This window comes from Budorcas taxicolor, chromosome 1, assembly GCF_023091745.1.
Source record: "Budorcas taxicolor isolate Tak-1 chromosome 1, Takin1.1, whole genome shotgun sequence".
In the NCBI taxonomy this organism is placed as follows: domain Eukaryota; kingdom Metazoa; phylum Chordata; class Mammalia; order Artiodactyla; family Bovidae; genus Budorcas; species Budorcas taxicolor.
In genome coordinates, this window is record NC_068910.1 from 132538678 (window position 1) to 132564083 (window position 25406).

A 25406-nucleotide genomic window follows, 5' to 3' on the forward strand; every position below is an offset into this window, starting at 1 on the left:
CCTTTTCCCTGTCAATGCCAGGTCTATTCAGGCTGGAAGGGAAGGACAGGTGGAGCATCAGTCTGCTCCTTCAACTTTAGTCGAGCTCCTATCAAGGGGCAAGCTCCTCACTCCAAGTGCAGGAGAATCATCTGCTGTCTGTGCAAGGAAGACTCACTCCTGTCCATGGGGGAGGCGTGGGGCGGAGGGATGAAAGCCAGACCAGATGAAGCCTTCTTACGTTTTCTCCCAACATTTTCCATCCAGCTTGCCAAGTCCCAATTCCAAGCTAAGTATGGTATTCTGCCCACTGGTGCTGCTGCCCGGCCTCACCCAGGCTGGGCTGCCTCCTACCCCCTCCTGCACCTTCTCATGAACTTGCTCAAGGTTTAACTTCTAAAGATGAGACATTTCTTCACATGTCCCCACATGCCCACACTGCCTGGACCAAGCAACCTGCTCTACAATAAATGTGAAGAGCAGCAGCCCACAGGGCTGTTGTGGGGGCAGGATGAGTGAGGCCATGTACTCAGGCTGAATCTTCCCTAGAAGTGTGGAGGGAAGTTTGAATTGGGGGTTGAAAACTGATTTCAAGTGGCGAATGAGGATTTTCTTTGAATCTGTGTGAAAGTTGCACAGAACTGCAGAATTTAAAAAGGGAGTCTCATCAAATACTGCTCTTCACTGGAAGGATTTCATAATTACAGAATCATGGCTCAACAGTCATAGAAGCTGCCCCCGGGCTTCCTGAAATGCAGGATTTCCACACATTCAGTTGTGTGTTAAAATGGTCACAAAGTAATTTTAAGTGGAGAAAAGACTGGGATATAGAAAAAGTCACTGCATCATACTCCTAAGAATAACTCACAGTTATAGAGCCTCTGCCTGACACATGTTATTCCATCTAAGCCCCACATTATTCACGGGGTGGTTTACAGCCTCCTTTTACAGATAATAAAACTAATGGCTGGCACACTTGGGTAACTTATTCAAGGTCATACAACAAGAGGCAGAGCAGGGATTGGAGTGAGGTTGCTCAGACTCATGTCTGTCTCTTCACCGTGACTGCTCTCCCTGAGGAGCACAGATTGAAAGGAAACACGCCAAAAGGCTCAAGAAGTGCAGGGAGTCACTCCTTAAACTGGGGCTGCCTCTCTGGCTTCACCTTTCCTAGGAAAGAACACTGAGATGCTAACAGGGTCCTCTCCAGAGGAGAGGTCCTTCAAAGGACTGAGATCCCTGAGTCTCAGGATGAGCCATTCAAGGATGCTGGAGGCAATTTCGGAATACTGCCAAAGCTTTCAAATGCACATCTCCTTTGTTCTAGCACTCCCACACTTCTGGGGATTTATCCTACGGATGTAAGCAGGCATGAGGGTAAAGATGTATGTACAAGGTTACAAACACTGCCTTTTTGTAATGCAAAAGCCTGGAAACCATCCAAGCCCCTATCAAAAGAAGACAAATAAACTGTGGTCTATGTACATGAAGAGATGCCAGGGAGAAGGGAGAATGAGGAACCACTGGCTACTGGTATGGGCCTCTCCAAGACACACTGTTGAATGCAAAGAAACCAAGTATAGAATATTGAGTGCAGCTTCTCTTTGGGTTAAGAGGTGAGAAATATGAAAAATATATGAATTATATCTATAAATAATAAATGATTGCATTTCAATAAAGAAACTTTGGAAGGACACAGAACTAACAAAACTCATTACCAGTGGTGATGAGGGGTAGATGAGGGACAGGTGTGGGAATGAGACTTTCATTGTATATTTTCTTATATTTTTTGATATGATTGTATCATATACTTTTAACATTCAGATTATAAAAAGGAGAGGAAATGCTTAAAAAATACACACTGTGGAGGATGCCTGGCTTACCGACTCTAGTATGTGCATTTGTGTGTGTGTTTGTGTGTTTATGTCTGTTGTGTATGTGTGTGTGTGTTTGTGCACATGCAGACCAGCAGCTCAGAGGGAAGAAAGAGAAGGTTGGGACTTGAAGAAACAACAGAATCCAGGAAAGCCTTGGCTGAATGTCATCTGATCATCTCCCTGCCTCTGTACAAGCCAGCTCAGAAAGCACTGCTCTTGGGTGAGTGAGAGGGGAAGAGAGAGCAAACCAGTGTGGGCCAGGGGCACGCAAGACAGAGCAGAGGGCAGGGGCAAGGCTGAGCTCCCACCGCTGGGCCCCCTTCTCTCTCACAGGCTCTATCCGCCCCTAAGGTGGCTCTAATGCTCCGAATGAAACCATGGAGACACAGGGAGGGGGTGCCCTGGCCTTACACAGGGAGGTGAGGGACAAAGGGGTCCTTAAGAGGTCCTCAAGGACCCAACAGTGTGTTCTGGAGCCGAGCAGTGGGTCGGGAGCAGCAGTGTGCACATGGGCTGTTCCGAGTGGTCAGCACCTGGCCAGACGGGCTGCAGAGTGCCGTGCGCATCACAGCCCTGCCTGCAGTGCTCTCCATCTTGGGCGGGGTGGGGGGGGGGACAGTGGGGGAGGGACAGGAGGGGCTCCCAGACCCACTGTGCCGGGCCACCCCTCGCCGAGCCACTCACATCTCCAGGACCATGACGATGTTGGCCTTCTCTTCGAAGGCGTCCACACACTGGACCAGCTTGGGGTGGTGCAGGCAGTTCATGATGCTGATCTCCTGACGGATGTTCTCTTTCTCCTTGGCCGAATAAGCCTTGAAGAATTTCCCTGCCCAGATTTTTCCAGTTTTCTTTTCTACAAGTCGAAAGACCTGTCCAAATTTCCCACTGTGAATGAAAGGAAGAGAGAAATTTAGCCCAGCTGTCCACCGAACGGGAGTGGTCAAGCGACGGCCTGTGGGGCGTGTGTGGCCCCTGCCCTTCTTTTTATAAGTCAAGTCTTCCTGGAACACAGCCATGCCCATGTGCACCCACACTGTCTATGGCTGCCTTTGGGTTTCCAGAGCAGAGCAGGAGCCGCAGCGCTGAACTGGCCCACAAACCCGAACATATTCATTATCTGGCCCTTTACAGTCCCTGCTCTAGATCAATGGAGCACATTGCTGAGGCTGGCGAATCTGCTCTCCGTCACTGGCCAATGTCAGCCGTGTCTGGCCCCACATTCTTACCCAGACTCTGTCTGGTCCTGCTGTTCTATCAGTAAATACTCTCTTTTTTTGGCCACACCACGGTATGTGGGATCTTAGCTCTCCATCCAGGGACTGAACCCACGCCCCTTGTCGTGGAAGCACAGAGTCTTAGCCACTGGACTGCCACGGAAGTCCTTGCTATTCTTTTAACACTGTCATTTCCTTGGGCTGAGGCCTCAGTCTTGGCAAGACTTTTTTTCCTTTCCCCCCAAAGGGATCCATGACATCAGGCTGAGGAAGTCCTCCGCAAATACAGAGAATTTCTGGGCGCCTGCCCTCCCTCCACGCACTTTCAGCACCGGGGCCGTGGAGACAGCCTAGCAAGGCCCCTGCTTCCCTCTGTGCTGCTGGGTGGTGGCGCTCTTCTGACCTCACTCCTGCCGCAGCACAGGGTCCTTGTCCGGGACTCTGATGAGGTTGATGGGACTCCTTTATTTGCCACAAACCCTCCGGAAATAAAAGCTGAGTCCCATTCTTTTTTCTTCCACCTTCCATCGTCCTCCAAGGACAGACGGTCAGAGGGAGGCAGGAGGCCCTGGATGCTGCTGCTGCTGGCGGGGACAGCCTGGCTGAACCCAGGCCTCAGTGTTGGGGTCTGAGTCCATCGGTGTTTCCACAACCCAGGGAAGAGCCTGAGCAAAGACTGTGGACTAGGCTCTCAAAGTGAGGGGTGATGATGGGAGCTGTGTTTCAAGCGGGCATATTTTGCCGCAGCACTAAAGCTAGACCGGTTGAATGGGAGCACAGACCCAACGGAAGGGATCCTAAAGACAGGCCAAGCCAGCCCGGCTGCCCTGGGTTATGTCCTGGGGGAGGGAGGGGAGTGGGGGTGCAGAGAAGGAAGGACCTGCTCAAGCTTGCGGAGTTGAGCCCCAGGCACAGCAGCTCCTAAGAAAGCCCTGGACTGGTGATGCTTTTGTGGGTGCTCGCAGGCCAAGTCTTCCCGGAACCTCAGTCTGGGGAGTTGGCAGAACCCAGGGAAGGACGGGAAGAGGAGGTGTGGAATTTAACCTCAGGGCCAGCACCACCCTCACTCTGGGGCCCAGAAGGGGACCCACTCCACTTCCCACTCCACTTACGATCCTAGTCTCTCTTCGATGTCATAGAAGTCGGACACTTTCTGCTCGGTATTGACCGTGACGGTCCGGTAGTCGACCTCAGGCTCCTTCTCATCTGCAGGGTTGGGGCGGGGTGAGTGTGACCCATCAGATCCCTCCTCACCCCCATCCACCCCTTGAGTCTACCCAAGGACAGGGCCCAGCACTCACCATCATCTGACACCTCCACTTCGTCCTTCGGCTCTGGGGGCAGAGAGGATACAGGTGGTTAGTACTGAAGGCCCGTGAGCTAAGCAAGCTGGGGGCCCTGTCCGGCTTCAGCCTTCCCAAGCACGAGACTATAAGCCCAAAGCTCCGGGCATCGCCATGGGATCAGAGGCTTCACACTGCAACAGGGCCACGTCTACACTGACAGGCCCTGGCCTCCTCAGCCCACCCAGCCCCTTCTCCATCCCCACCTCTCTATCCTCAAGGTCTCCTAGACGTGTCCGTCTTCACATTTTCCTAGTTTCTAGAACCTACAGACAACCTGGACAGTCCCTTTCTACTTTCCCTCAAAAGTCAGCAACTTATAGTTGCTGCTGCTGCTGCTGCTGCTAAGTCGCTTCAGTCGTGTCTGACTCTGTGCCACCCCATAGACAGCAGCCCACCAGGCTCCCCCGTCCCTGGGATTCTCCAGGCAAGAACACTGGAGTGGGTTGCCATTTCTTCTCCAATGCATGAAGGTGAAAAGTGAAAGTGAAATGTCATGTCCTACTCTGAGTGATCCCACGAACTGCAGCCCGCCAGGCTCCTCCATCCATGGGATTTTCCAGGCAAGAGTACTGGAGTGGGTTGCCATTTCTTCTCCAATGCATGAAGGTGAAAAGTGAAAGTGAAATGTCATGTCCTACTCTGAGTGATCCCACGAACTGCAGCCCGCCAGGCTCCTCCGACCATGGGATTTTCCAGGCAAGAGTACTGGAGTGGGGTGCCAGTGCCTTCCCCTCCAATAGTTGCTACTAGTATCAAATCCATTTATCCGTTTACTGAGTTTTTTCTGGAATTCCAGCCATGTACCAGATATCTTGCCAGTGATTGTGGGTATACAAAACAAAATACAGATAGTGTGATCTCTCCATCATGGTGTGATTTTGGGGGCTTATAATTTAGTTGGAGAGGCAAATATCAGTTCAGTTCAGTTGCTCAGTCATGTCCAACTCTTTGCAACCCCATGAATCGCAGCACGCCAGGCCTCCCTGTCCATCACCAACTCCCGGAGTTCACTCAGATTCATGTCCATCAAGTCAGTAATACTATCCAGCCATCTCATCCTCTGTCATCCCCTTCTCCTGCTGCCCCCAATCCCTCCAGCATCAAAGTCTTTTCCAATGAGTCAGCTCTTCGCATGAGGTGGCCAAAGTACTGGAGTTTCAGCTTTAGCATCATTCCTTCCAAAGAAATCCCAGGGCTGATCTCCTTCAGAATGGACTGGTTGGATCTCCTTGCAGTCCAAGGGACTCTCAAGAGTCTTCTCCAACACCACAGTTCAAAAGCATCAATTCTTCGGCGCTCAGATTTCTTCACAGTCCAACTCTCACATCCATACTTGACCACAGGAAAAACCATAGTCTTGACTAGATGGGCCTTAGTTGGCAAAGTAATGTCTCTGCTTTTGAATATTTTATCTAGGTTAGTCATAACTTTTCTTCCAAGGAGTAAGCGTCTTTTAATTTCATGGCTGCAGTCACCATCTGCAGTGGTTTTGGAGCCCAAAAAATAAAGTCTGACACTGTTTCCACTGTTTCCTCATCTATTTCCCATGAAGTGATGGGACTGGATGCCATGATCTTCACTTTCTGAATGTTGAGCTTTAAGCCAACTGTTTCACTCTCCTCTTTCACTTTCATCAAGAGGCTTTTTAGTTCCTCTTCGCTTTCTGCCATAAGGGTGGTATCATCTGCATATTTGAGGTTATGGATATTTCTCCCAGCAATCTTGATTCCAGCATGTGTTTCTTCCAGTCCAGCATTTCCCATGATGTACTCTGCATATAAGTTAAATAAGCAGGGTGACAATACATAGCCTTGACGTACTCCTTTTCCTATTTGGAACCAGTCTGTTGTTCCATGTCCAGTTCTAACTGTTGCTTCCTGACCTGCATACAGATTTCTCAAGAGGCAGGTCAGGTGGTCTGGTATTCCCATCTCTCTCAGTATTTTCCAGTTTCTTGTGATCCACACAGTCAAAGGCTTTGGCATAGTCAATAAAGCAGAAATAGATGTTTTTCTGGAACTCTCTTGCTTTTTCCATGATCCAGCGGATGTTGGCAATTTGATCTCTGGTTCCTCTGCCTTTTCTAAAACCAGCTTGAACATCTTACATTCACTTGAAATATCCATTATGAGTGTTATTTGGTGAAGCACATGTTATTGCCACACAAACCGAGTAGACAATGGAGGAAAGTGACCCAAGTGGGGTAAGTATAAAGTCAGAGCAATTAATCTGGGAAGAAGGAGCCACTGAGCTGTGTCTTAGAGGAAATAATGGAATACGGTGAGAAGGGTAATGTCATGCAGGAAACCAGCAAGGAGGGATGTGAGCAGCCCATGCTGGCCATTCACACAGCTGTGTCAGGGTGGGAAGAGGGCCATGAGTGTCCAGAGGAACACACCCAGTCCCGAGGTCCTGGTTTTCCTTTGCTTTAGCATAATTTGCTGGGCTGGAGGAAGCATAAGCTGGAATCAAGATTGCCAGGAGAAATAACAATAACCTCAGATATGCAGATGACACCACCCTTATGGCAGAAAGTGAAGAAGAACTAAAGAGCCTCTTGATGAAAGTGAAAGAGGAGAGTGAAAAATTTGGCTTAAAGCTCAACATTCAGAAAACAAAGATCATGGCATCTGGTCCCATCACTTCATGGCAAATAGATGGGGAAACAGTAGCTGACTTTATTTTTCTGAGTTCCAAAACCACTGCAGATGGTGATTGCAGCCATGAAATTAAAAGATGCTTGCTCCTTGGAAGGAAAGTTATGACCAACCTAGATAGCATATTAAAAAGCAGAGACAAAAAATAAATAAATAAATAAAAAGCAGAGACATTACTTTGTCAACAAAGGTCCGTCTAGTCAAGGCTATGGTTTTTCCAGTGGTCAAGTATGGATGTGAGAGTTGGACTGTGAAGAAAGCTGAGTGCCGAAGAACTGATGCTTTTGAACTGTGGTGTTGGAGAAGACTCTTGAGAGTCCCTTGGACTGCAAGGAGATCCAACCAGTCCATCCTAAAGGAGATCAGTCCTGGGTGTTCATTGCAAGGACTGATGTTGAAGCTGAAACTCCAATACTTTGACCACCTCACGCAAAGAGCTGACTTATTTGAAAAGACCCTGATGCTGGGAAAGATTGAGGACAGGAGGAGAAGGGGACGACAAAGGATGAGATGGTTGGATGGCATCACCAACTCGATGGACATGGGTTTGGGTGAACTCCGGGAGTTGGTGATGGACAGGGAGGCCTGGTGTGCTGCAGTCCATGGGGTCACAAAGAGTTGGACACGACTGAGTGACTGAACTAAACTGAATTTGTTCCTAAAGGGCCATTGCGGCTTCTTGACCATGGCCAAGTACCTTTTGCTTCCTGGGCTACAGTTTCCTCATCTGTAAAAGGAGAGCGCTGTATTTCTGGGTGATTTCTAGGGCCCCTGGCTAGCCCTGGAGTCCATGCTTTGTGATGGTCTAGGTGCTGCTTGGCCACGATGTGGACTGTGTCCCAGTTGACAGCGGGAGCCAAGGGAGGCTTCCAGCAGACGTGGAAGGACCCAGCGAAGCCAGAGAGGGAGAACAAAGATTTCTAGAGTGTGTGTGCCTCCGTGTGTGTGCCCACAAGATGAGGGAAAAGGGTGTGACTGGCTGAAAGTCTCAGCAGAGCAAGACTGAGGATAGGAAGTAGACAGCAGGTAGAAGGAAGACCAGAGCAGGTGGGGTGGAGGGGTCTGTTAGATGCTGCCCAGCAGGGAGGGTTCATATGGGAGCCGGCTCAGCTTCACAAATGGGATGAAGGCGTGGGTCAGGGACAAGGTGCAGCTCAGAACTGTACACAGTGAGCCCCTCTGTTCAGCTGAGGGCAGAACAAATGACCGAAATCTAAGCAGACAACCCGAAAAAAGCCACACAGTTCCCATACCAGACAAGGACCCCTTACTAGAAAAGAGTCTTGAAAGAGATTATAAGCACCCAACCAGGAACAAGAGAGGCTATGATTTGTTCAGAGTTCTGAAAACACTGCAGGTGAAGTTTAGTTTTAAAAACCAAACACAAGTGGGCTTGGAAGCAATATTTATTACATAAAGGAAAATGCCAGGGAAAAATAAAAAAACAACAAGAGCAATGCGGACTCTCAGATTAGTGGTAGGGTTCACAGAAATTCCTGGGATGTGAGTATAACTGATCAAATCAAATTACAGATTTGAGAGTTGAGAGTGACACTGTCAGATTCATAGCCGACCAGAACGTACGTGGGAGCAACACACCTGGGAGGCAGTAATGGAGTCACGTTGTCAGGGAGAATTGGGTCATTCAAACTTTCAGCCTGACGAGCCCTAAATCTAGTTAGGGCCAAAAATGGGAGCCCAGTTCCTCAAGCAATTGCTCTGGCCAACAGAATGCTGTCACTGGGGAAATGTGCCCTGGCTGCAAATAGGTATTATTATTCTGCCCTTGGTAGAACCTGGGGTCATGTGGTCCTGGAATGCTGGCTGTTAGACAGTCTTGATGGAGCGGGAAGAAGTAAGGGTCATTGACAGGAAGAGCTGCCATGTGAAGACAGAAAGGGTTAGGCCTCTCTAGTTGGGAAAGGAGCCTAAAGCAGACATGATTAAAAAAAAATCACAATAGCCAAGGGTAAGGTTAGGGTTATGACCTTTCACCAGCTAATGCATACTGTGACTTGGGAGAACAATTTAGTGTTACACCCCATATAGGAGGAAGGCTGTAGGCATATGGAAGTCACATCTCAAGAGTTACCATAAGAAGAATAAACAGGTTCAAGAAATGTTCAGCTGAGTTCAACAATGGTATTTCAGATAGGACTTTAAGAAAGCAAGAGATTCAACATCCATTCAATCACTAAGTACCCGTGGATGCCAGTTACTGGATGGGGACTTAGAGACAAAATACTAATGATAATAACTACATTTAGTGTCAGGGAACTCCACTGTCCTGATGCGGCATCGTCAGGAGGCCCCAGTGGAGACAGTGGTTTGACCTGTCTTGACCTTTCGGAGCCCACACCACACACGCTGGTATGAAATGAGCAGCGGGGGGAGAGGACAGAGAGGCAAGCTTTCTTGACCTGGAATCTCCAGGAGAAATGGTCTGTCTTCCCCTAGTGAAGGATCAGCAGCAGTATTGTGAGCCCTCGAGGGGCTTTCCGACAACCTGTTCCCCAGAGGCATCTTCCAGGTTGCCCTGAAAGAGCAGGCAGTTCTAGAACTCGCCTCTCCCCATCTCTCTGACACCAGTTAGAAGTGGAGTTAGCTGCTGTCACCTCAAACACCACACCTACCCTCACCTCCTGCCTTTCTCCTTAGCAGTCAAGACACAGAGCACCTTCCTGACCCATGGCTGTGGGGACACAGCTCAGGCTCAGGGAATCCACACCTCTGTCTCTGTCTCACTGCTACATGGGAACCCTTCCTCTGTGTGGGATGTGGACCGAGGCTCCCGGCTGAGACATTTCCCTTCCTCCTTTTCCTTCTTGTCCTGCCTCCACTCTGTTTGCAGGGGGAGCGGTCATGTGAGGAAGAGTCCCAGAGGAGTGATCACAGTTCAATTAGTCAAGCTCTCTGAGCATCAGGGGGCAGTAATGAGAGAGGTGGCCATTCAGCATCCATCTTTCCACTGAGGAAGGAGCTAAACTGCAGTTGGAAGAATTTCAATGAAATATTAAAAAACAAAAAATCTACTCAGAGCTGTGAGATGCAAGAGTTAAGTGCAAGAACTATTTGGAATACGTTTCTGAGATATTTCTGCAGTCAGATGAGTCCCATCCCCCTGCAGTGGCGTTTGGGGTAGGAGAGACATAGCGCTCCTGCCCTCACAGCGCGTGCGCCCAGCGGGCTCCCTGGACAGTGGTCCCTTTGCACAGCGGAGTGCTGCTGTGCACCCAGTGGACACTAGAGGGCGCGCCCATCTTCGGGAGGATGGCGGTGGTCAGCACCCCACCCCCTGCCCTGGGTGAGCGGCTGATCTTCCTCACATCTCCGGGGCTCTGTATCTCTACCTACCCTTGGGGCTCAGGGAAAGCCCTTACTCTGCAAGATGCCTCTATCACAGCTGTTTGCTAACAATTATACAGACTAGAGGGCTTCCCGGGTGGCTCAGTGGTAAAGAATCTGCCTGCCAGGAGACAGAGGTTTGATCCCTGGGTCAGGAAGATCCCCTGGAGGAGGAAATCGCAACCCACTCCAGTGCTCTTGCCTGGAGAATCCCATGGACAGAGGAGCCTGGCGGGCTACAGTCCATGGGGTCACGAAGAGTCGGGCACAGCTCAGCGACTGAGCATGCATGCAGGCATAGAGACTAGAACAAATTAGGATCAGGAGCAAGGATGGTGTGGATTTAGGAGTTAGAGCTGACTGGAGCTTCCTGGGGGGGGGTGGAGTAGGTGGGAGTGGAGCTTCCTGGGGGTGGGGGGTAGGGGTAAGGGGAGGTGCTAGTTTACCCAGATTTGGGAAGTCAAGGAGGAGAGCTGTCAGGTTAGGCAGCCTGTCTGAGAGGTGGCCCAGGCATAAGGAGGCCGCTGAAGCTGGGTGGGGGCCTCTATGCAGTGTCCTCCGCTGTATCCCCGGCACCCTCAGCGCCAGGAACCCAGGGCAGGTGAAGGACACACTGCATGAGCGAGTGCAGAGTGAGGGCTGGGACGGAGCTGCGAGGCCAGGATGAAGCCAAAAGCTACAGTTGCTGAAGGGGCGGGAAGAAGGGCTGTGGTAGTGGTGGGGAAGATGAGGATCAACACGAGTGGGGCTTAGAGTAAGTAGGGCTCCCTGGCACTGCCTTTCTGATGACCAGACCACACTGGCTCGCAGCAATGACCTGCCATAATCACTTACCCCATCCTGCTTCTACACATGTACCCGTACACACACACACAAACACAGGCACACACTGAGACCCATGGCACTTTTAAAAAGAAGAGAGACAATCGACCCTGGCTATAACTAACAGGCATCCGAACAGTCCACAGAGAGCTTCGCTTGGCAGTCCCACCACCCCCTTACCCTCCCCCTCCCATCCCCCCATCCTTGGTCCCTTAGAGGACCTCCTGATCTGCCCCTCCCCTTCCTCCCCCTGGGACCATTCAGCTGGCTCTGAGGGTGCGAGCTGCCAGCCTGGAAGCCCTGAGTGGACTGGACCCCCTCTGGATTGCAGGAGATTTCAACATTTCAACATTTGTCTGTTCCCAGCCAGGATGGACCCCAGGAGGAGAATCTAAGAACCACAGTGTGTGTGGGGGTGGGGTGGGGGAGTTTCAACTGACTGTGGGGAAGAAGGGAGGGGCCACCTGCCTGGAGCCAAGTGATCTCAGCGCCCCCTCTCCAACAGACCATCCTTGCAGTCCTGGAAGCTGCTGTCCAGGCCTCTTAGAGCCATACTCACAGCTTCTGTGGCCTCCGGCCCTCTGTGTGGGGCTCATCAAGGACACTGCAGTCTCTCCTGCTATAAAGGGCCTTGGAAGCTTTCCTTTCCACCTAATGTATGTCTCACTGCCACGTTATCCCCTTTCTGTCACTTTTCCATGAGCTGGGGAGACAAAGTAATATTCTAAAAACATGCAGACTGCAGCCTGGCCACCTGCCCTGGCACCCCCACTCTAACTGGTTTGCTCCCACTCTGCTCACATCAAAGGGGGGCGTCAAAGGGCAGCAGATGGCAGTTGCGCTACTCTGTTCCTCTCAGCAGGCATTTGTGAGCAGCTAATGGCAGGAGCCCCAGGAAACTGCAGAGGCTGGCAGGGCTGCCCTGGGCCCAGGCTCCATAGTCTCCCCTCCACCCCATCTAGCATGCTGTAGCTCTCAAGACCTGATCTCCAGGTATCTCCAGGGTTCACCTGGGAAAAGTCCCCCAAGACAGGACTGCACAGGCAAATTTGTAAATTTGGTGTGTTTTCCACTGGCATCCTCCAAACTTTCTCTCTGGAGCCCTTGTTTAACTTGAGAGTAAAGTTTAGTTTCTATATTAAACCTAAATTTTAAAACTAAAGAGGGTAACCATGTCATGACAGTTTCCACACTTTTGATGCCTCTGGCTCTCAGGGTGGCTTCAGGCTCTCACTCTGTTGAGCCACTGGCCCTTCAGTCTCCTCTCTGCCTCGCATCTTAAAGCTCATTCTCTCCTAGCGCCCTTTTGCTTGCTTTCCCCTCCCCTTTCCTTCCTGCCCCCAACCTTTTCTCCATGTTAAATTCACAGCACTTGTTTTCTTCTATTCACAGGAAGCTTCTTGACGTGACATTCCACATAGGCCTCCTTCTTCCATTCATTCCTTAGCCACAGGCCAACCATTTTCTACCCCATGGCAGCTTCCCAGGTGGCTCATCAGTAAAGAACCCGCTTGCCAATGCAGGAGATGCAGGTTCGATCTCTGGGTCGGAAAGATCCCCTGAAATAGGAAACGGCAACCCACCCCAGTATTCTTGCCTGGAAAAGTCCTCGGACAGGGGAACCTGATGGGCTGCAGTCCATGGGATTGCAAAAGAGTTGGACGCTACTGAGTGAGCACGCACAGAGGGCCATGGACTTTGCTCTCGAAGATCACCGCACAGCAAAGGGCTAAACCCAGGCCTCCTACTGCACTCTCATCTCTTTCCTCTGCCACTTGCTGCTCCCTGCGTTTCTGCAACACAGCGCCTTCCCTTGGCTCTGCCCCTCTTCGTCCTTTCTCCCGGCCCTGCAGTCTTCCTCATCTCTGCATCAGTGTTGACTCTCTTCCCACCCTCTCTGTGCCCTCACGGATGCTCATGGCTTCAGTTACCAACCCAGTAGTGAAGAGAGCTGAGCTTAAACCTTTGTCCTCAGCTCTGGACTCAGTCATTCAACAGTCTGAAGATATCTCCCTGTGGACAGCCCTCAGACACCTCAAAACCAGAGCCTCCACCTCCTCTAGGACTCCCTGCTATCTAACCTCTAAATCGCTAAGAGGCAGCCTGACCTCCTCCATCAGTGTAACCAAAGGAACTCAGGCTCAGGGCCAGACGGCTCTGAGTTCAAGCTTCAGCACACCATTTTCAAGCTTTGTGACCTTGGGCAAGTAGCTTCATTCCTCTAAACCTCAGTACCCCTATCTGTAAAAGGGGGGTAATAATAGTATCTACTTCATTGAGTTAGATGTGTGAAATAGTGCATGCAAAAATGCTTTAATCTGGCTATATATTAATAGCAAGTGTTAAATATGTTAGTCACCATAAAACATAATAATCTCTAAATGGCTCCTGAATTGGTGTTTAATTATAAGCCAAGATGTGCGAGTAATCTTAGACTCTTCTAACTTTTCCCTGCCCAGGAAGTGATTAGGGATGGTCAATTCCACCTCCTAAGGTTCGCTTACTATCCTCTCCTGGACTATAACAGAGAGGCCCATCCAATATCTTACTGACTTCAGTCTCACCCCCCACCCCATCTGCTCCGGTGCTTCTCAAACATTCATGTGTATATGAATCCATGGGGGGCTGAAGGTGGATGATGTTAAAATGAAGGTTCAAAATGTACTAGGGAAGTGGAGGGGGGTGGTGGGCATGGAGAATCTATATCTCTAACAAGTCCCCAGGATCCCAAGACTGTTGGTCCAGACCACACATTGAGTTGTAAAAGTCTACACTTCCTCAAACTCTAAAAAAAAAAAAAAAAAAATCTAACTATATCAAGCCCCTACTTGAAAACCTTTGATAACTCACAATTTTATCTAGACTATCCTTTTTGTGTTGCTTCCTCCTATTCGACCTCACACAGCATATTCCCCTGGCCACACATGAGAGTCTCAAAATGTGTTTCTACCAATTTGTACCTTTGCTCATGGTGTTTCCTTTGCGAGGAATGCTTCTCTCTATCTGACCTGCCTCTTGGAATCCTATTCCTTTCTCCAAGACTCAGTGTAAGTATTACCTCTAGGAAGCCTTTCCCAAGCTTTATAGCAAACCTATTCATGCTTTCTGCTGTATCTCCACAATTTGTTTATACTGCTATAATATCAAAAGGATGTGGCGCGTCTCAAGATGGTTAGTCTTAACTGTAGTCTCCACTATAGATTTTAAGTTAGATTTTCACTGCTGGATTTTAAGCTTCTGCTCTTAGTGGTCTTCATTTCCCAGGTACCTGACACTGAGTAGACCCTCAGACAGGAGTGCAGAAATGAGGGAGAGGGATGGTAGGGGAAGATGCTGAAATTGTATGTAGGTCTACCTGAATTCCAGCTTTCCAGGACTGTACTTCTGATCAACACACCATCGCCCCCTGGTGGCAGTGTGTCAGAATTCCTGGTGCAATATTTTTTGAAAGATCACAGGTACCTCTTTCAGAGTATGGCTCAGCATTACAACATTGGAAAGCAAGATCCCAAAAGACCCTGACAGTCACCAGCAAAGTCTTGTCAGTTCCCCTGTACCCATCTCCATTCAGACTTCTACACACACAAGGTAAGTCATGTACATTTATCTCAAGCCAGTGATGAAAGGAAGGCAGCCTACCTTCTTCAGGTTTCTCTCCCAAGGCTGTGAGTTCAGACTCCTGGCTTGGCTCACTGGTTCCATAGACATTGATTGCACGCACACGGAACTTATATTCTCGGTCAGGCAGCAGGTCCTGGACGTTGAAAGAAGTGCTGCGGCACGTGGCTAGTTCCTTCCACGTCTTGTCCACTGAGTCCCAGATCTCGACACTGTATGACTGTACGGCGCTGCCCCCATCATACGAGGAACCATACCAGGACAAGGTCAGTGAGGAGCTTCGGATGTCAGAGGCACAAGGCGTGCCGGCTGGGGGGTCTGGCTTATCTGGGGAAACAGAAGCATAGCATCACTCAGCTGTGCAGGATTGCAGGGAGAGAAGGTTTTTTAATTAGCCAGTCATTTACAGATGTGAGAGTTGGACCATACAAAAGGTTAAACACTGAAGAATTGATGCTTTCAAACTGTGGTGCTGGAGAAGACACTTGAGAGTCCCTTGGACTACAAGGAGATCAAACCAGTCAATTCTAAAGGAAATCAGTCCTGAATATTCATTGCAAGGATTGATGCTGAAGCTGAAGCTCCAATACTCTGGGCCACCTGATTCAAAGAGCTGACTTGTTGGAAAAGACCCTGATGCTGGGAAGGAGTGAAGGCAGGAAGAGAAGCGGGGAGACAGAGGATGAGATGGTTGAATGGCATCACTGACTCAATGGACATGAGTTTGAGCAGGCTCCGGGAGATGGTGAAGGACAGGGAAGCCTGGTGTGCTACAGTCTGCTGGGTTGCACAGAGTTGAACACAACTGAGCAACTGAACAACAACAACGAGGGAGAAGCAGCTGTGGTCCCTGGTCCTGGCTGTCTTTCCCTCATCTCCACACTCACACCTATGCAAACACCTGTCTATGTGGAAAGCCCCACAAATACAAATACTATTTGCTTGAATATACCGTCTCTTTTGGCTAGTTTCTAGTCTACACGTCATGATTTCCTGTGCTTTGCCCAAGTCATAAACATATTTCTCAGTGTAAACAGATCTAGGAAGCTCCCCAGGAGGTGTGGACTGCCTCCCGTCAAAAATATGTCTTGAAAGAGAGTGCAGTGTGTGTGTGCATGTGTCTCCTCCAGGCCTGAGGCCAGTAACCTGAGACATAACAGGAACCAGCCTCTACTTTCTCTGGGACACGGGAAACGCCTGTGCTGCGGAGGGTCAGTACGGCACAGTGAGCGCCGGAGTCACACACGGGGTTTGAATGCAGCTCTGTCTTCATTCACTACTTCTTAGCCTCTGTGCCTCAGTTTCCTCCTCTGAAAACGTGCATGATAACGGCACTGGATCACAAGGTTGCCATGAGATATTCTTAGGAAAACACCCTGTTGGAGTAGCCTTGCTGTCATCAAGACTGCAGAAGTTCATTTCTAACTTTATAAAACATTACCCCTGCCCTCTCTTCCATCCTCCTGCTGCTGCTGCGTAGTTGTTCAGTCGTGTCCGACTCTGTGAGACCCCATGGACTGTAGTCCGCCAGGCCTTGTCCATGGGATTCCCCAGGCAAGAATATTGGAGTGGGTTGCCATGCCCTCCTCCAGAGGATCTTCCTGACCCAGGGATCAAACCTGGGTATCGTGCATCACAGGCAGATTCTTTGCCACTGAACTACCAGGGAAGCCCTCCAACCTCCTAGGACTGGTATAAAATGAGATAGAGAATTTCAAAGCAAATCACAGTCATCTTTGAGGGCCGGAAAATGAGCCAAAGATACAAACTAGGAGCAGTCCCTTGGGCTGGCCACCTTCCTACTCAGACCAGTAATGCTAAGAACCAGTAACACTGCCAACTTCAAGGCAGATCACAGCAGCCAGTATGTTCATTAATGAGGTTCTTGAGTTTTGAGATTGTTGACAGTTGTTCATCCCTGCCCGCAATGCAGGAGACACAGGAGTTGCGGGTTTGATTGCTGGGTCTGGAAGATACCCTGGAGGAGGAAATGGCAACCCACTCCAGTATTCTTGCCTGAAAAATCCCATGGACTGAGGAGCCTGGTGGTTTAAAGTCCATGGGGTCGCAAAAAGTCAGACACAATTGAGCAACTAAGCATGATTAAGCACATCTGAACAAAATTCTGAACAAAATTCTCCTATTTTTCAGATTCAGTCTCTGCAGGTAGTTGGTTTAGTGACAGATACAGATCTTCAGTAACCTTCATCTCCTCCAAGGCAATCTGAGTTTTAGAGTTCTCAAACAAACAAGGTCATGTATTATGCTCTGCGAATTTGTAAGCTATGTGAATTCCAACTAATTCCTTAACTTCCAACACTATTTTGCTTGTTTTTTTTTTTTTTCCATTTGGAAAGTGGGGTTATATATCAGTCTCTCAGGGGTTTTGCAAGCATCAAATTAAGCAAACCCAGGTAATGTACTTGATTCCTACTTTCCTGCACCTCAGTTAGGTAGGAAGGCCAAAGAAAACTCCTGCAGATGACCAAAGCACGTGGAGAAGAAAAAAAAAACATTCTGTGTGTGTATGTGTGTATATACATATACATATAAACACATACATATACACATACGCGTGCATACACGTACACCTAAACACACACATACCATACACGCCTTAGACATACATATTCATACCCTCCCCTCCAAATCCTGCTGCTTCTTCATTCCAGCCAGGAATGCACTGCCTGGAAGCCATGCATCCCCTGCAGCCCAAATCTGGGGCTGGAATTCTCACCCTGGAATGACTCTGGGGCTGTGACAGCCACTCCCTGCTGGTGACCATCACTCTGGAGGCCTCTTGTGATGGAACCACTTTCACTGGTTGTTCAACATGTTCTCTTAGAAAAACTGTTTGTTCTAAAAGATATATTGGTCTTTTTATAAATATTTCTGGTGTTGGCTAAGATGTTTATTACTCTAGACTCTCTTACAGGCAAGTGGTTCAAGTCCTCTAAGATTCAGCAAAAGAAGTAAAAAGGCCTAAAGCAGGATGAAAGACAGACTCCTTGCCTCCTTTAGAGGATATGCCTGGAAAACTTCTGAGTGGACACGTTTAGTGTCCTGTAGTTTGAGACAACAAATATAGATACACTCTACTGACTGATATATTCCCCTCCTGCTTTAGTGAAGAGAAAACTTTGAGAAATGGCTATTTTGGAAGAGGTACTATTAATCCCCCAACCTGCTCCAAATGTCTCTTGGCTGAAAAAGAAAAAGACAGGCACCAGTCATATGTCATGGCCTGAAGCACAAGAGAAGATGAAAAACTGGAGAGAATATCTTTAATTCCAAGTGAAACCTCAATGCTTTCAAGGAATCTGATGCCAAATTAAGGAGTTCAGAACAGAGGCAAGTCTAGAGTCATGGGAGATTGGAAGCCCCCACCCCCACGACTGCCCTTAGAGCCACAGGCTGTGCCGGATGCCTTCGGTTCTTTCCAACCTACAGAGTGCACACAGAAGCTGGACAAGCTGGGGATGATGCAGACTGGGAGGGAGGCCTGGGCATGGCCTGGCAAAGGCCAGGTGGGCTCCGTGACTGGGGCCCCAAGCTCCATGCTTCTGTGGAATTCTCTCCTAACTCCCTGGACACTGGCCTAGCCGAATGGGAAATGCTGAGTCTAAGGGAAGGGTCTTTGGTAGCAATAGCTCCAGGATTAGAAAATGTTCAGTAAATGTTCTCACTCCTGGGACATCGAAGGATCTCATCTCTAATGCTTCTCTATGCTGACAATCTCTATGCACCTGTGCATTTGAAGACGGTCTTTGACTGGATCTAAGCCCACCTTGACCTCCCTTTACACGCACCTGCAGCCTTTAAACTTTGGCAGGGCTGCGAGGGCCCCCAGGTTGTGCACCTGGGTAATCCCAGCCCTCTGGGGTTAGGCAAGGTGCTGCGCTTACCAAGAACACCCAGCTGGCCAGTGGCAGAGCCAAAAGGAGATTCAAAATGTCTCCAAACCCTCATTCGAGGGGCCTGTTATTTTCTAGGCTATCACGCCACATAAGATCAAGAAAGCATCTTGCTCAAGCCCAAGCCAAGTGTTATGAAGTGAAATCACCTGTCCTTAAAAATCATGCGCGTTCCCAGCTCAGATAGCCCTGGGGGGTTACTGGGTACCTGGGATTCTCTCTGCTGTGTTCGTCTCCTTTAAAGATCTGCAGAGTGGTCTGTTTGTCTTGTGCTGGACTAGTCACATGAAGGACTTCATCTGGGGCAAGCTGCGCTCTCCTACCCGAGCGGGCCTCCCTCACCCTTCCCCGGCTGAGGCTGGAGACCCAGGCGTTGGCAGCAGCCCTCTGCGCATCACACGTCCCTGCACTGCCCTTTGTTGTTGTTGTTCAGTTTCTAAGTCTTGTCGGACTCTTTGCAACCCCTGAACTGTAGCCCGCCAGGCTTCCCTGTTCTCCACTGTCCTTTAACATATTATAATAAGCCTTCAAAACAGCTAAACATCACTCTTTTAAAGTAACTGAGGCAAAGGCTAATTTTTATCATCATTTTAAGAACTGTGTGCTCAGTCACTCAGTCGTGTCCGACTCTTTGTGACCCCGTGGACTGGAGCGCGCCGGGTTCCTCTGCCCATAGGATTTCCCAAGCAAAATTACTGGAGTGGGTTGCAATTTCCTCTTCTAGGGGATCTTCCCAACCCAGGGATCAAACCCACGTCTCTTGGGTCTCCTGAACTGGCAGGCAGATTCTTTACCACTGAGCCACCTGGGAGGCCCTTTAAAAAAAAAAAAGGAGTCATAAAGTTAATGGTAAACTTCTCTTCTTGTATGTTCTTTAAAGTACTCCTGTCTTTTCAGGTAGTTTATGATTTTTAATTCTAGGAGTCATAAACTACCCGAAAAGAACGGGGTATTTTAAAGAACATACAGAAGAGAAGTTTACTGCTAACTAGGAGAAGTTGTGCTAAATTGGCCTTATTTAGTGGGCTTACAAATGGATGCACCCAGAGTGCTTGAAACAGTCCAGAGTAGGCCAAACAATCTCTGTTTCATCTCATTTACCTTTTAGACCTGCTTAATCAACCCTGATCAGATAATACACAGATGTCCCTAGAGACAGGCAGGTAAATCTGGGCTTAATCCAGGTTTACTTTGGACGGAGTCTAAATCCACAGGCTCTGAATGAATGCGGATTTGCTGTGTCCATCAATGCAAGTTCTCATTTTATTGAGCAATTCTATTCTTAGCTCTCCGAGAGGGAGGCAGACAGAAAGCCCTTCCCCTCCATTCCATTCCCCTTCCAGGACGGCATTTAACATGCTGCTCCTGCCAGCTGGCGGGCAGCCACGCCAATGGCCCTGTCAGCACTGGCCGAGGAGAATGAGAAACTAAACCATAAAAGGCCACAACTGCAGGCTGGGCGGCGGTGATGGGGGAGGGGAGCTGGTGGCACTGTGCGGAGCGTGAGGGCCGGGGGCACTGGCTGCAGAAGAGCATTTCCAAGGAGTTTACCCTAAAGCTCCCCCAGCGAGGGCAGATGAGAGAGAACACCAAGGAAAACTGGAAACCGCTGCCTGCTGATGGGTGGGGCATGGGGCCAAACTGATACTTCAGGTACAGATTTAAGGGTAAAGATGAACTGGATCACCAGTACCACTCCCCGGAGTGTTCCTGACTCCAGGAGAAATGGGTTAGAAGAAGCAATGGAGTCACCAAAGAGATAGCGAGGGGGGACAAGGGTCCCTACTGTCTTTTACAGATGAGAAACTGTTCCCTGAGACCTTGTCCCACTGGCATTCCCAGGGAGAAAAACTCCTGCCCTAAGGAAACCAAGGGCTTCTCCAGTGGTTCAGCAGTGAAGAATCTGCCTGCAATGCAAGAGATGTAGGTTCGATCTCTGGGTCAGGAAGATCCCCTGGAGAAGGGCATGGCAACCCACTCCAGTATTCTTGCCTGGAGAATCCCGTGGACAGAGAAGCCTGATGGGCTACAGTCCATGGGATCATAAGGAGTCAGACATGACTGAGTGGCTGAGCACGCACACATGCACGCACAAGGAAACTAAACACAACAGGATCAAATCAATGAATGCCAGGAGAGAGCCTTTCGTGTGCACCACGTGTGAAGGCCCACGAGTGCACTGGGACCACCTGGGCAGGGACCGTGTGAAGGCCCACGAGTGCACTGGGACCACCTGGGCAGGGACCGCCCACTGTCCACCTGCTGCTCCTTCAAGGTCCTGAATGCCTGCCACGTGAGGGGACGGCAGGCTGAACACAACAGACAGCAGGAAGGCAGTTAGGAAGCCTGCTTGATATTTCAGGAGAGAGTAGACCCGAGCATGAAAAGCACAGCGATTGAGGTGGAGAGGGAAAAGTGAGGAGTCTGGAGACAGACTCTGAACTCAGTCCTATGATGCAGAAGACAAGAAAAAGGCAGTGGGCTAGGGGTTACGAGGGCACAGTGGCCTCAGAAGGGCAGTCCCCACAGATGGATGGGGCCTGGGGGCCAGGCTGCAGGGAGCTAAAGAGCATTGCCAGTGAGCTGGAGAAGCAGACTCAGAGTAGAGACTGGCTCTCTCAGAGGGTTTGGCTGTGGAGAGAGAGCAGGAGAAAGACACTAGGGTGGCCAGAGTGAGACGAGATACTGCGAGAGTTGTGCCTGTGAACATGGGGGAAATGATGGGGGAGCCTTGGCAACATTTATAGGAGAAAAAGAGAAGTTGCAAAAAAGAAGGGTTGGGGACTTATGGGGGTTGGGGGCTTGTAGCCCTCAGGAGCCTGGAGTCTGAGGAGAAAGGTGGGCAACACCCAGAGCCGGGAGGGTGGAGTCAACAGGGGGACAGAGAGACGCCTACAGGTGTGGGGCCACCAAGCTGAGCAAGTTCATGCCTCATGCCTCCTATGTCTTGGAGAGGCCAGAGGCCAAGGCCTGCAGGGTAAAGGGTCTCGAGGAATGGCTGTCACAGGAAGTGGGAGACAGCGCTGACCAGTACTAATGCCTCCACTGAACCTGGATATTGACAGAGCCCAGGGCTGAGGCTGTGAGTTGATGTCACCTCCCTGCTGCACCATGGGCTCAGGCAGAGTGGCAGTGAAGTTGAAAGGCAGCACTGATTCCAGGTGAGGGTCTGCCAGGGGACTGGGAGGGGACAGGACCAGGGGGAGAGGGTATCACAGGGGCTAGCAAGGGAGAGCTGTGGTGGTGGAACTCGGGGTCTCCAAAGGCTAGAGGGGGAGGCCTGAGGAGATTCACAGAAAAAGGAAAACACTGTATGTGCAAGATCTGGGATTCTCAACAAGCAGGAAGGGCAGCCACAGTGTGAGAACAGGAAGAGAAAGAAAGGCCGTGGGCAGAGGGAACACATGTGCTGGGGGAGTACCCCGAAGGTGAGGCCTGGACGCCCGCCATCCTGCCTTCTGCATGCCCATCCCAAGACTCACCCACCACGGTGAGGTTGACCTGGGCCTGCCTGCTGCCCAGTTTGTTCTCCACCAGCAGGGTGTAGCAGCCGCAGTGCTCCTGGTGCGCCGCCCGGATGGTGAGCTTGCTGCCCTGCTCACTGCTCTCCACCTTGATGTGCTCGCTGTCCTGGATCTGGGGGCAGAGAGTGGGGCAGGCGCTGGAGACTTGAGCCAGAAAGGCAGGGGGCTCCCAGCCCTAAGAGATGCACCTGGATAGTGGTATGGGGCTGGTCTTGTCTGCACTCTGGGCTTCCCACTCAGGGGCCCTTCTCCTGAATCCAGAGCCAAGCTGCTCTAACAGGGCCCAGATCTGGGCAGGCAGGGAGGGTGCTGAGCAGGGTCTGGGGGTTGGGAGTAAGCTATGCCTTCACTCGCTGCCCTAGACTGGAAACGAGGAACATCCCAGCCTGCTCCACTGCTCTGGGATGGGAGGGTGGGAAAACACATTGGATCAAAGTCACGTACAAAGCCCACCCAGAAGGTTCTGACCTTCTCTGTGCTGTCAAATACCAGTACTGATCACATGTGGCTACTCAAATTTTAGTTGAATGGAAAATAACCCAAATGTCCATCAATGAATGAACAAATAAAGAAAACATGGTACACCCAGACAATGGAATATTATTTGGCCATAAAAATGAATGGAGTACTGGTTCATGTATGGATATGCCCTGAAAATATTATGCTAAGTTTAAAAAAAAAACCCAGACACAAAAGAACACATATGATTCCATTTATGAGAAATGCCCAGAATAGGCAAATCCTTAGAGACAGAAGATAGGTTAGGGTCACCAGAGTCTGGGGGAAGGGAAGAAATGACTGCTATTGGATCTGGGCTTTCCTTTTGAGGTGATAAAAATGTTCTGGAATTAGAATATTGTTATAGTTGCCCAACCTTGTGAATATATGTACACTTTAAAAGGGTGAATTTTCTGATGTGTGAATTCTATCTCTACAAAACTGTTATAACCATTTTAAACTAACTGAAATGTGAAATTCAGTTTCTCAATTGCAGTAGTCACATTTCACATGCTCAATAGCCGCATGTAGTTAGTGGCTACCATACTGGATAAGAGATACAGAACAATTACATCACTACAGAAAGTTCTGTTGGATGGAGCTGGGACTCGGCTAAATGTCTCTGAAGAGGGTTGAGATTTGCATCTTACTTCAGACACCACTAACCCAGACAAAACCCAAGCAAACACGCTTTGGGAGAAGGCCTGCTTCTCTTCTTATCTTTTGAGAACAACCCTTCCTTCCTCCCCAGTACTAGCCTCCCACCTCTGGGCCTTAGGACAGTTTGAATGGGTTGGGAATGGAGCAACAGAGCCTTCAAGAAGTCATCACACCTTCTGTGGAGTTCCTGACCCAGGGCCAGCCTGCCGCTTCAGGGTCTCTGCTGATCAGGCACGTGGGTACACATTGCCAGCTTATAAATCGTAGTTAGATTTCTGGGTCAGGAAGCCAAAATTCTGTTTAACATACAAGTCATCTACTCAAATACTCAGACGCACTTTTATCTCTCCAGCACTCTGTTAAGTCTAAGTGGTTGCCACAGACAGGGCTCAGTAAGCTGGCACAGAATCACGGAAAGCTCAGGGGTCTGAGAGGTCATTCAGGTCACTGGTTTCATTTTCCTGACTCCGAGTAGAATTCTAGGCAGAAATATCAACATCAGGTGGGAGCCCCCATCAGGTGGGTGGTTTGTTCTATTGTCCTTCATACTCTATCACAAATTGTCCATAAAGCAGGCATTCTTGCCAGGTGCTGAAGAAAAGGTTATTAAGAGCTCAATTTGGTGGGTGGGTGATGGTGGTGAGGGGCTCTCCCATGTCTAAGGCCCCCTGATGAACAGTGACGCTGCCTCCATCACGTTTCTCATCCCCTCTGGCCCAGAGTCGCTCTGGAATTTGCGCAGGTTTTTCTTGGGCCACTGCCCTCCAGGACTGACCTGCTTTCGGAACTTCATCCAGGTGCAGGTGATGGGCTGGGTGCCGGCCACCTTACCAAAGAGCTCCACAGACTCTCCTGCCCGCACCTTCTGGTCCTCAGGAAACTGGATGATCTGAGGCGGCATGGCTGGGGGAGGACAAGAGGGAGAGTGAGCTCGAGGAGGACGGAGCCTCAAACGCTGATACCATCTGACGCTTCCGGTCACTTTGGTCTGTGACTCCTCTCTCACTTTCCGGAACCTTCAGGGTGAGACTGAGGGCAGTGACCTTTGCTCCACATACCTAGGCTGATGGGCCTGCCAGGTCTGTTGGTCTCTTGATCCTGATTCCAACAGAAGCGACCCATACAGTTTACACAGCATGGTTCTCTGTTGGTTGGTTGCTCTGGTATTTGTGATTTCCTCTAAGTTTTTGAATCTTATGTCTTAACTCCTTTCTTAACTATGCAGTGCCTTACCATCTAACATCCAGGTCACTCTGGCTGACAGGCTCAAACTGGCTCACATCCTCAAATGTCTTTCCATGGAAAACAAACAGTGCTTCCTATGACAGGGACCTACAGAGCAGACCACGAGACCAGCACGAATGGGCCATCTCCACAAGGGCAGACCGGAGGACAGAGGGGCGAGCAGGCTTTATGCCAGGAGAGGAGAAAAGGCAAGTAGTGGAAGAGGGCGGAGGGCCCAAACTCCGCGGAGGGCGGAGGCCAGAAACTCAGGGAAAATTCAGCCTAACTCCTGCAGAGCTTGAATCCGGGCTGGGGGTGTGGTCTCCTGGGACCACATTCGCAGTGGTCAGTCTAGCAGAGCAAAGGGAAAACCCCTCACGCCAGATGACTGCCTTGTCCCTAAATGCTGCTGTAACCAATTACCTGCCTTCGGAGGTGTCTTGGGGGCAGGTTTCTTTTTCACAGTTGCATCACCTGAAACAAAGACATTCACAGGTTATTTTCTGTGTTTTCACAAGGCTCCTAAGTCCTGGAAGGCTGCAGTCTGACCCTCTGGCCCCTCATCCAGACAGAGCCCTCGCTTGAGTATGCCTTTGGAGACCTTGCAGACACATGGACAACCTCAAGAGCAAATGAATATCCCTTCTCGGGGGGCCTCCGGAGGGATCCCTGGAACCTCCTTAGAGATGAACACTTCAAAAATGCTTAAGTGTCCATTCTCCATT

At 49.9% G+C, this 25406-nt stretch overlaps 1 protein-coding gene across 1 annotated transcript in view; it reads right to left on the minus strand.

Annotated features, from left to right (window-relative positions):
- MYLK (myosin light chain kinase) overlaps positions 1-25406 on the minus strand; it is a 190334-nt gene that overhangs the window by 27065 nt on the left and 137863 nt on the right. The window contains exons 18-24 of the mRNA XM_052638190.1: positions 25105-25155; positions 24233-24360; positions 22258-22411; positions 14883-15188; positions 4375-4407; positions 4186-4279; positions 2541-2744 (exon numbers count right to left, since the gene is read on the minus strand). Coding sequence (XP_052494150.1) covers positions 2541-2744; positions 4186-4279; positions 4375-4407; positions 14883-15188; positions 22258-22411; positions 24233-24360; positions 25105-25155 — 970 coding nt within the window. The remainder of the gene's footprint in view (positions 1-2540; positions 2745-4185; positions 4280-4374; positions 4408-14882; positions 15189-22257; positions 22412-24232; positions 24361-25104; positions 25156-25406) is intronic.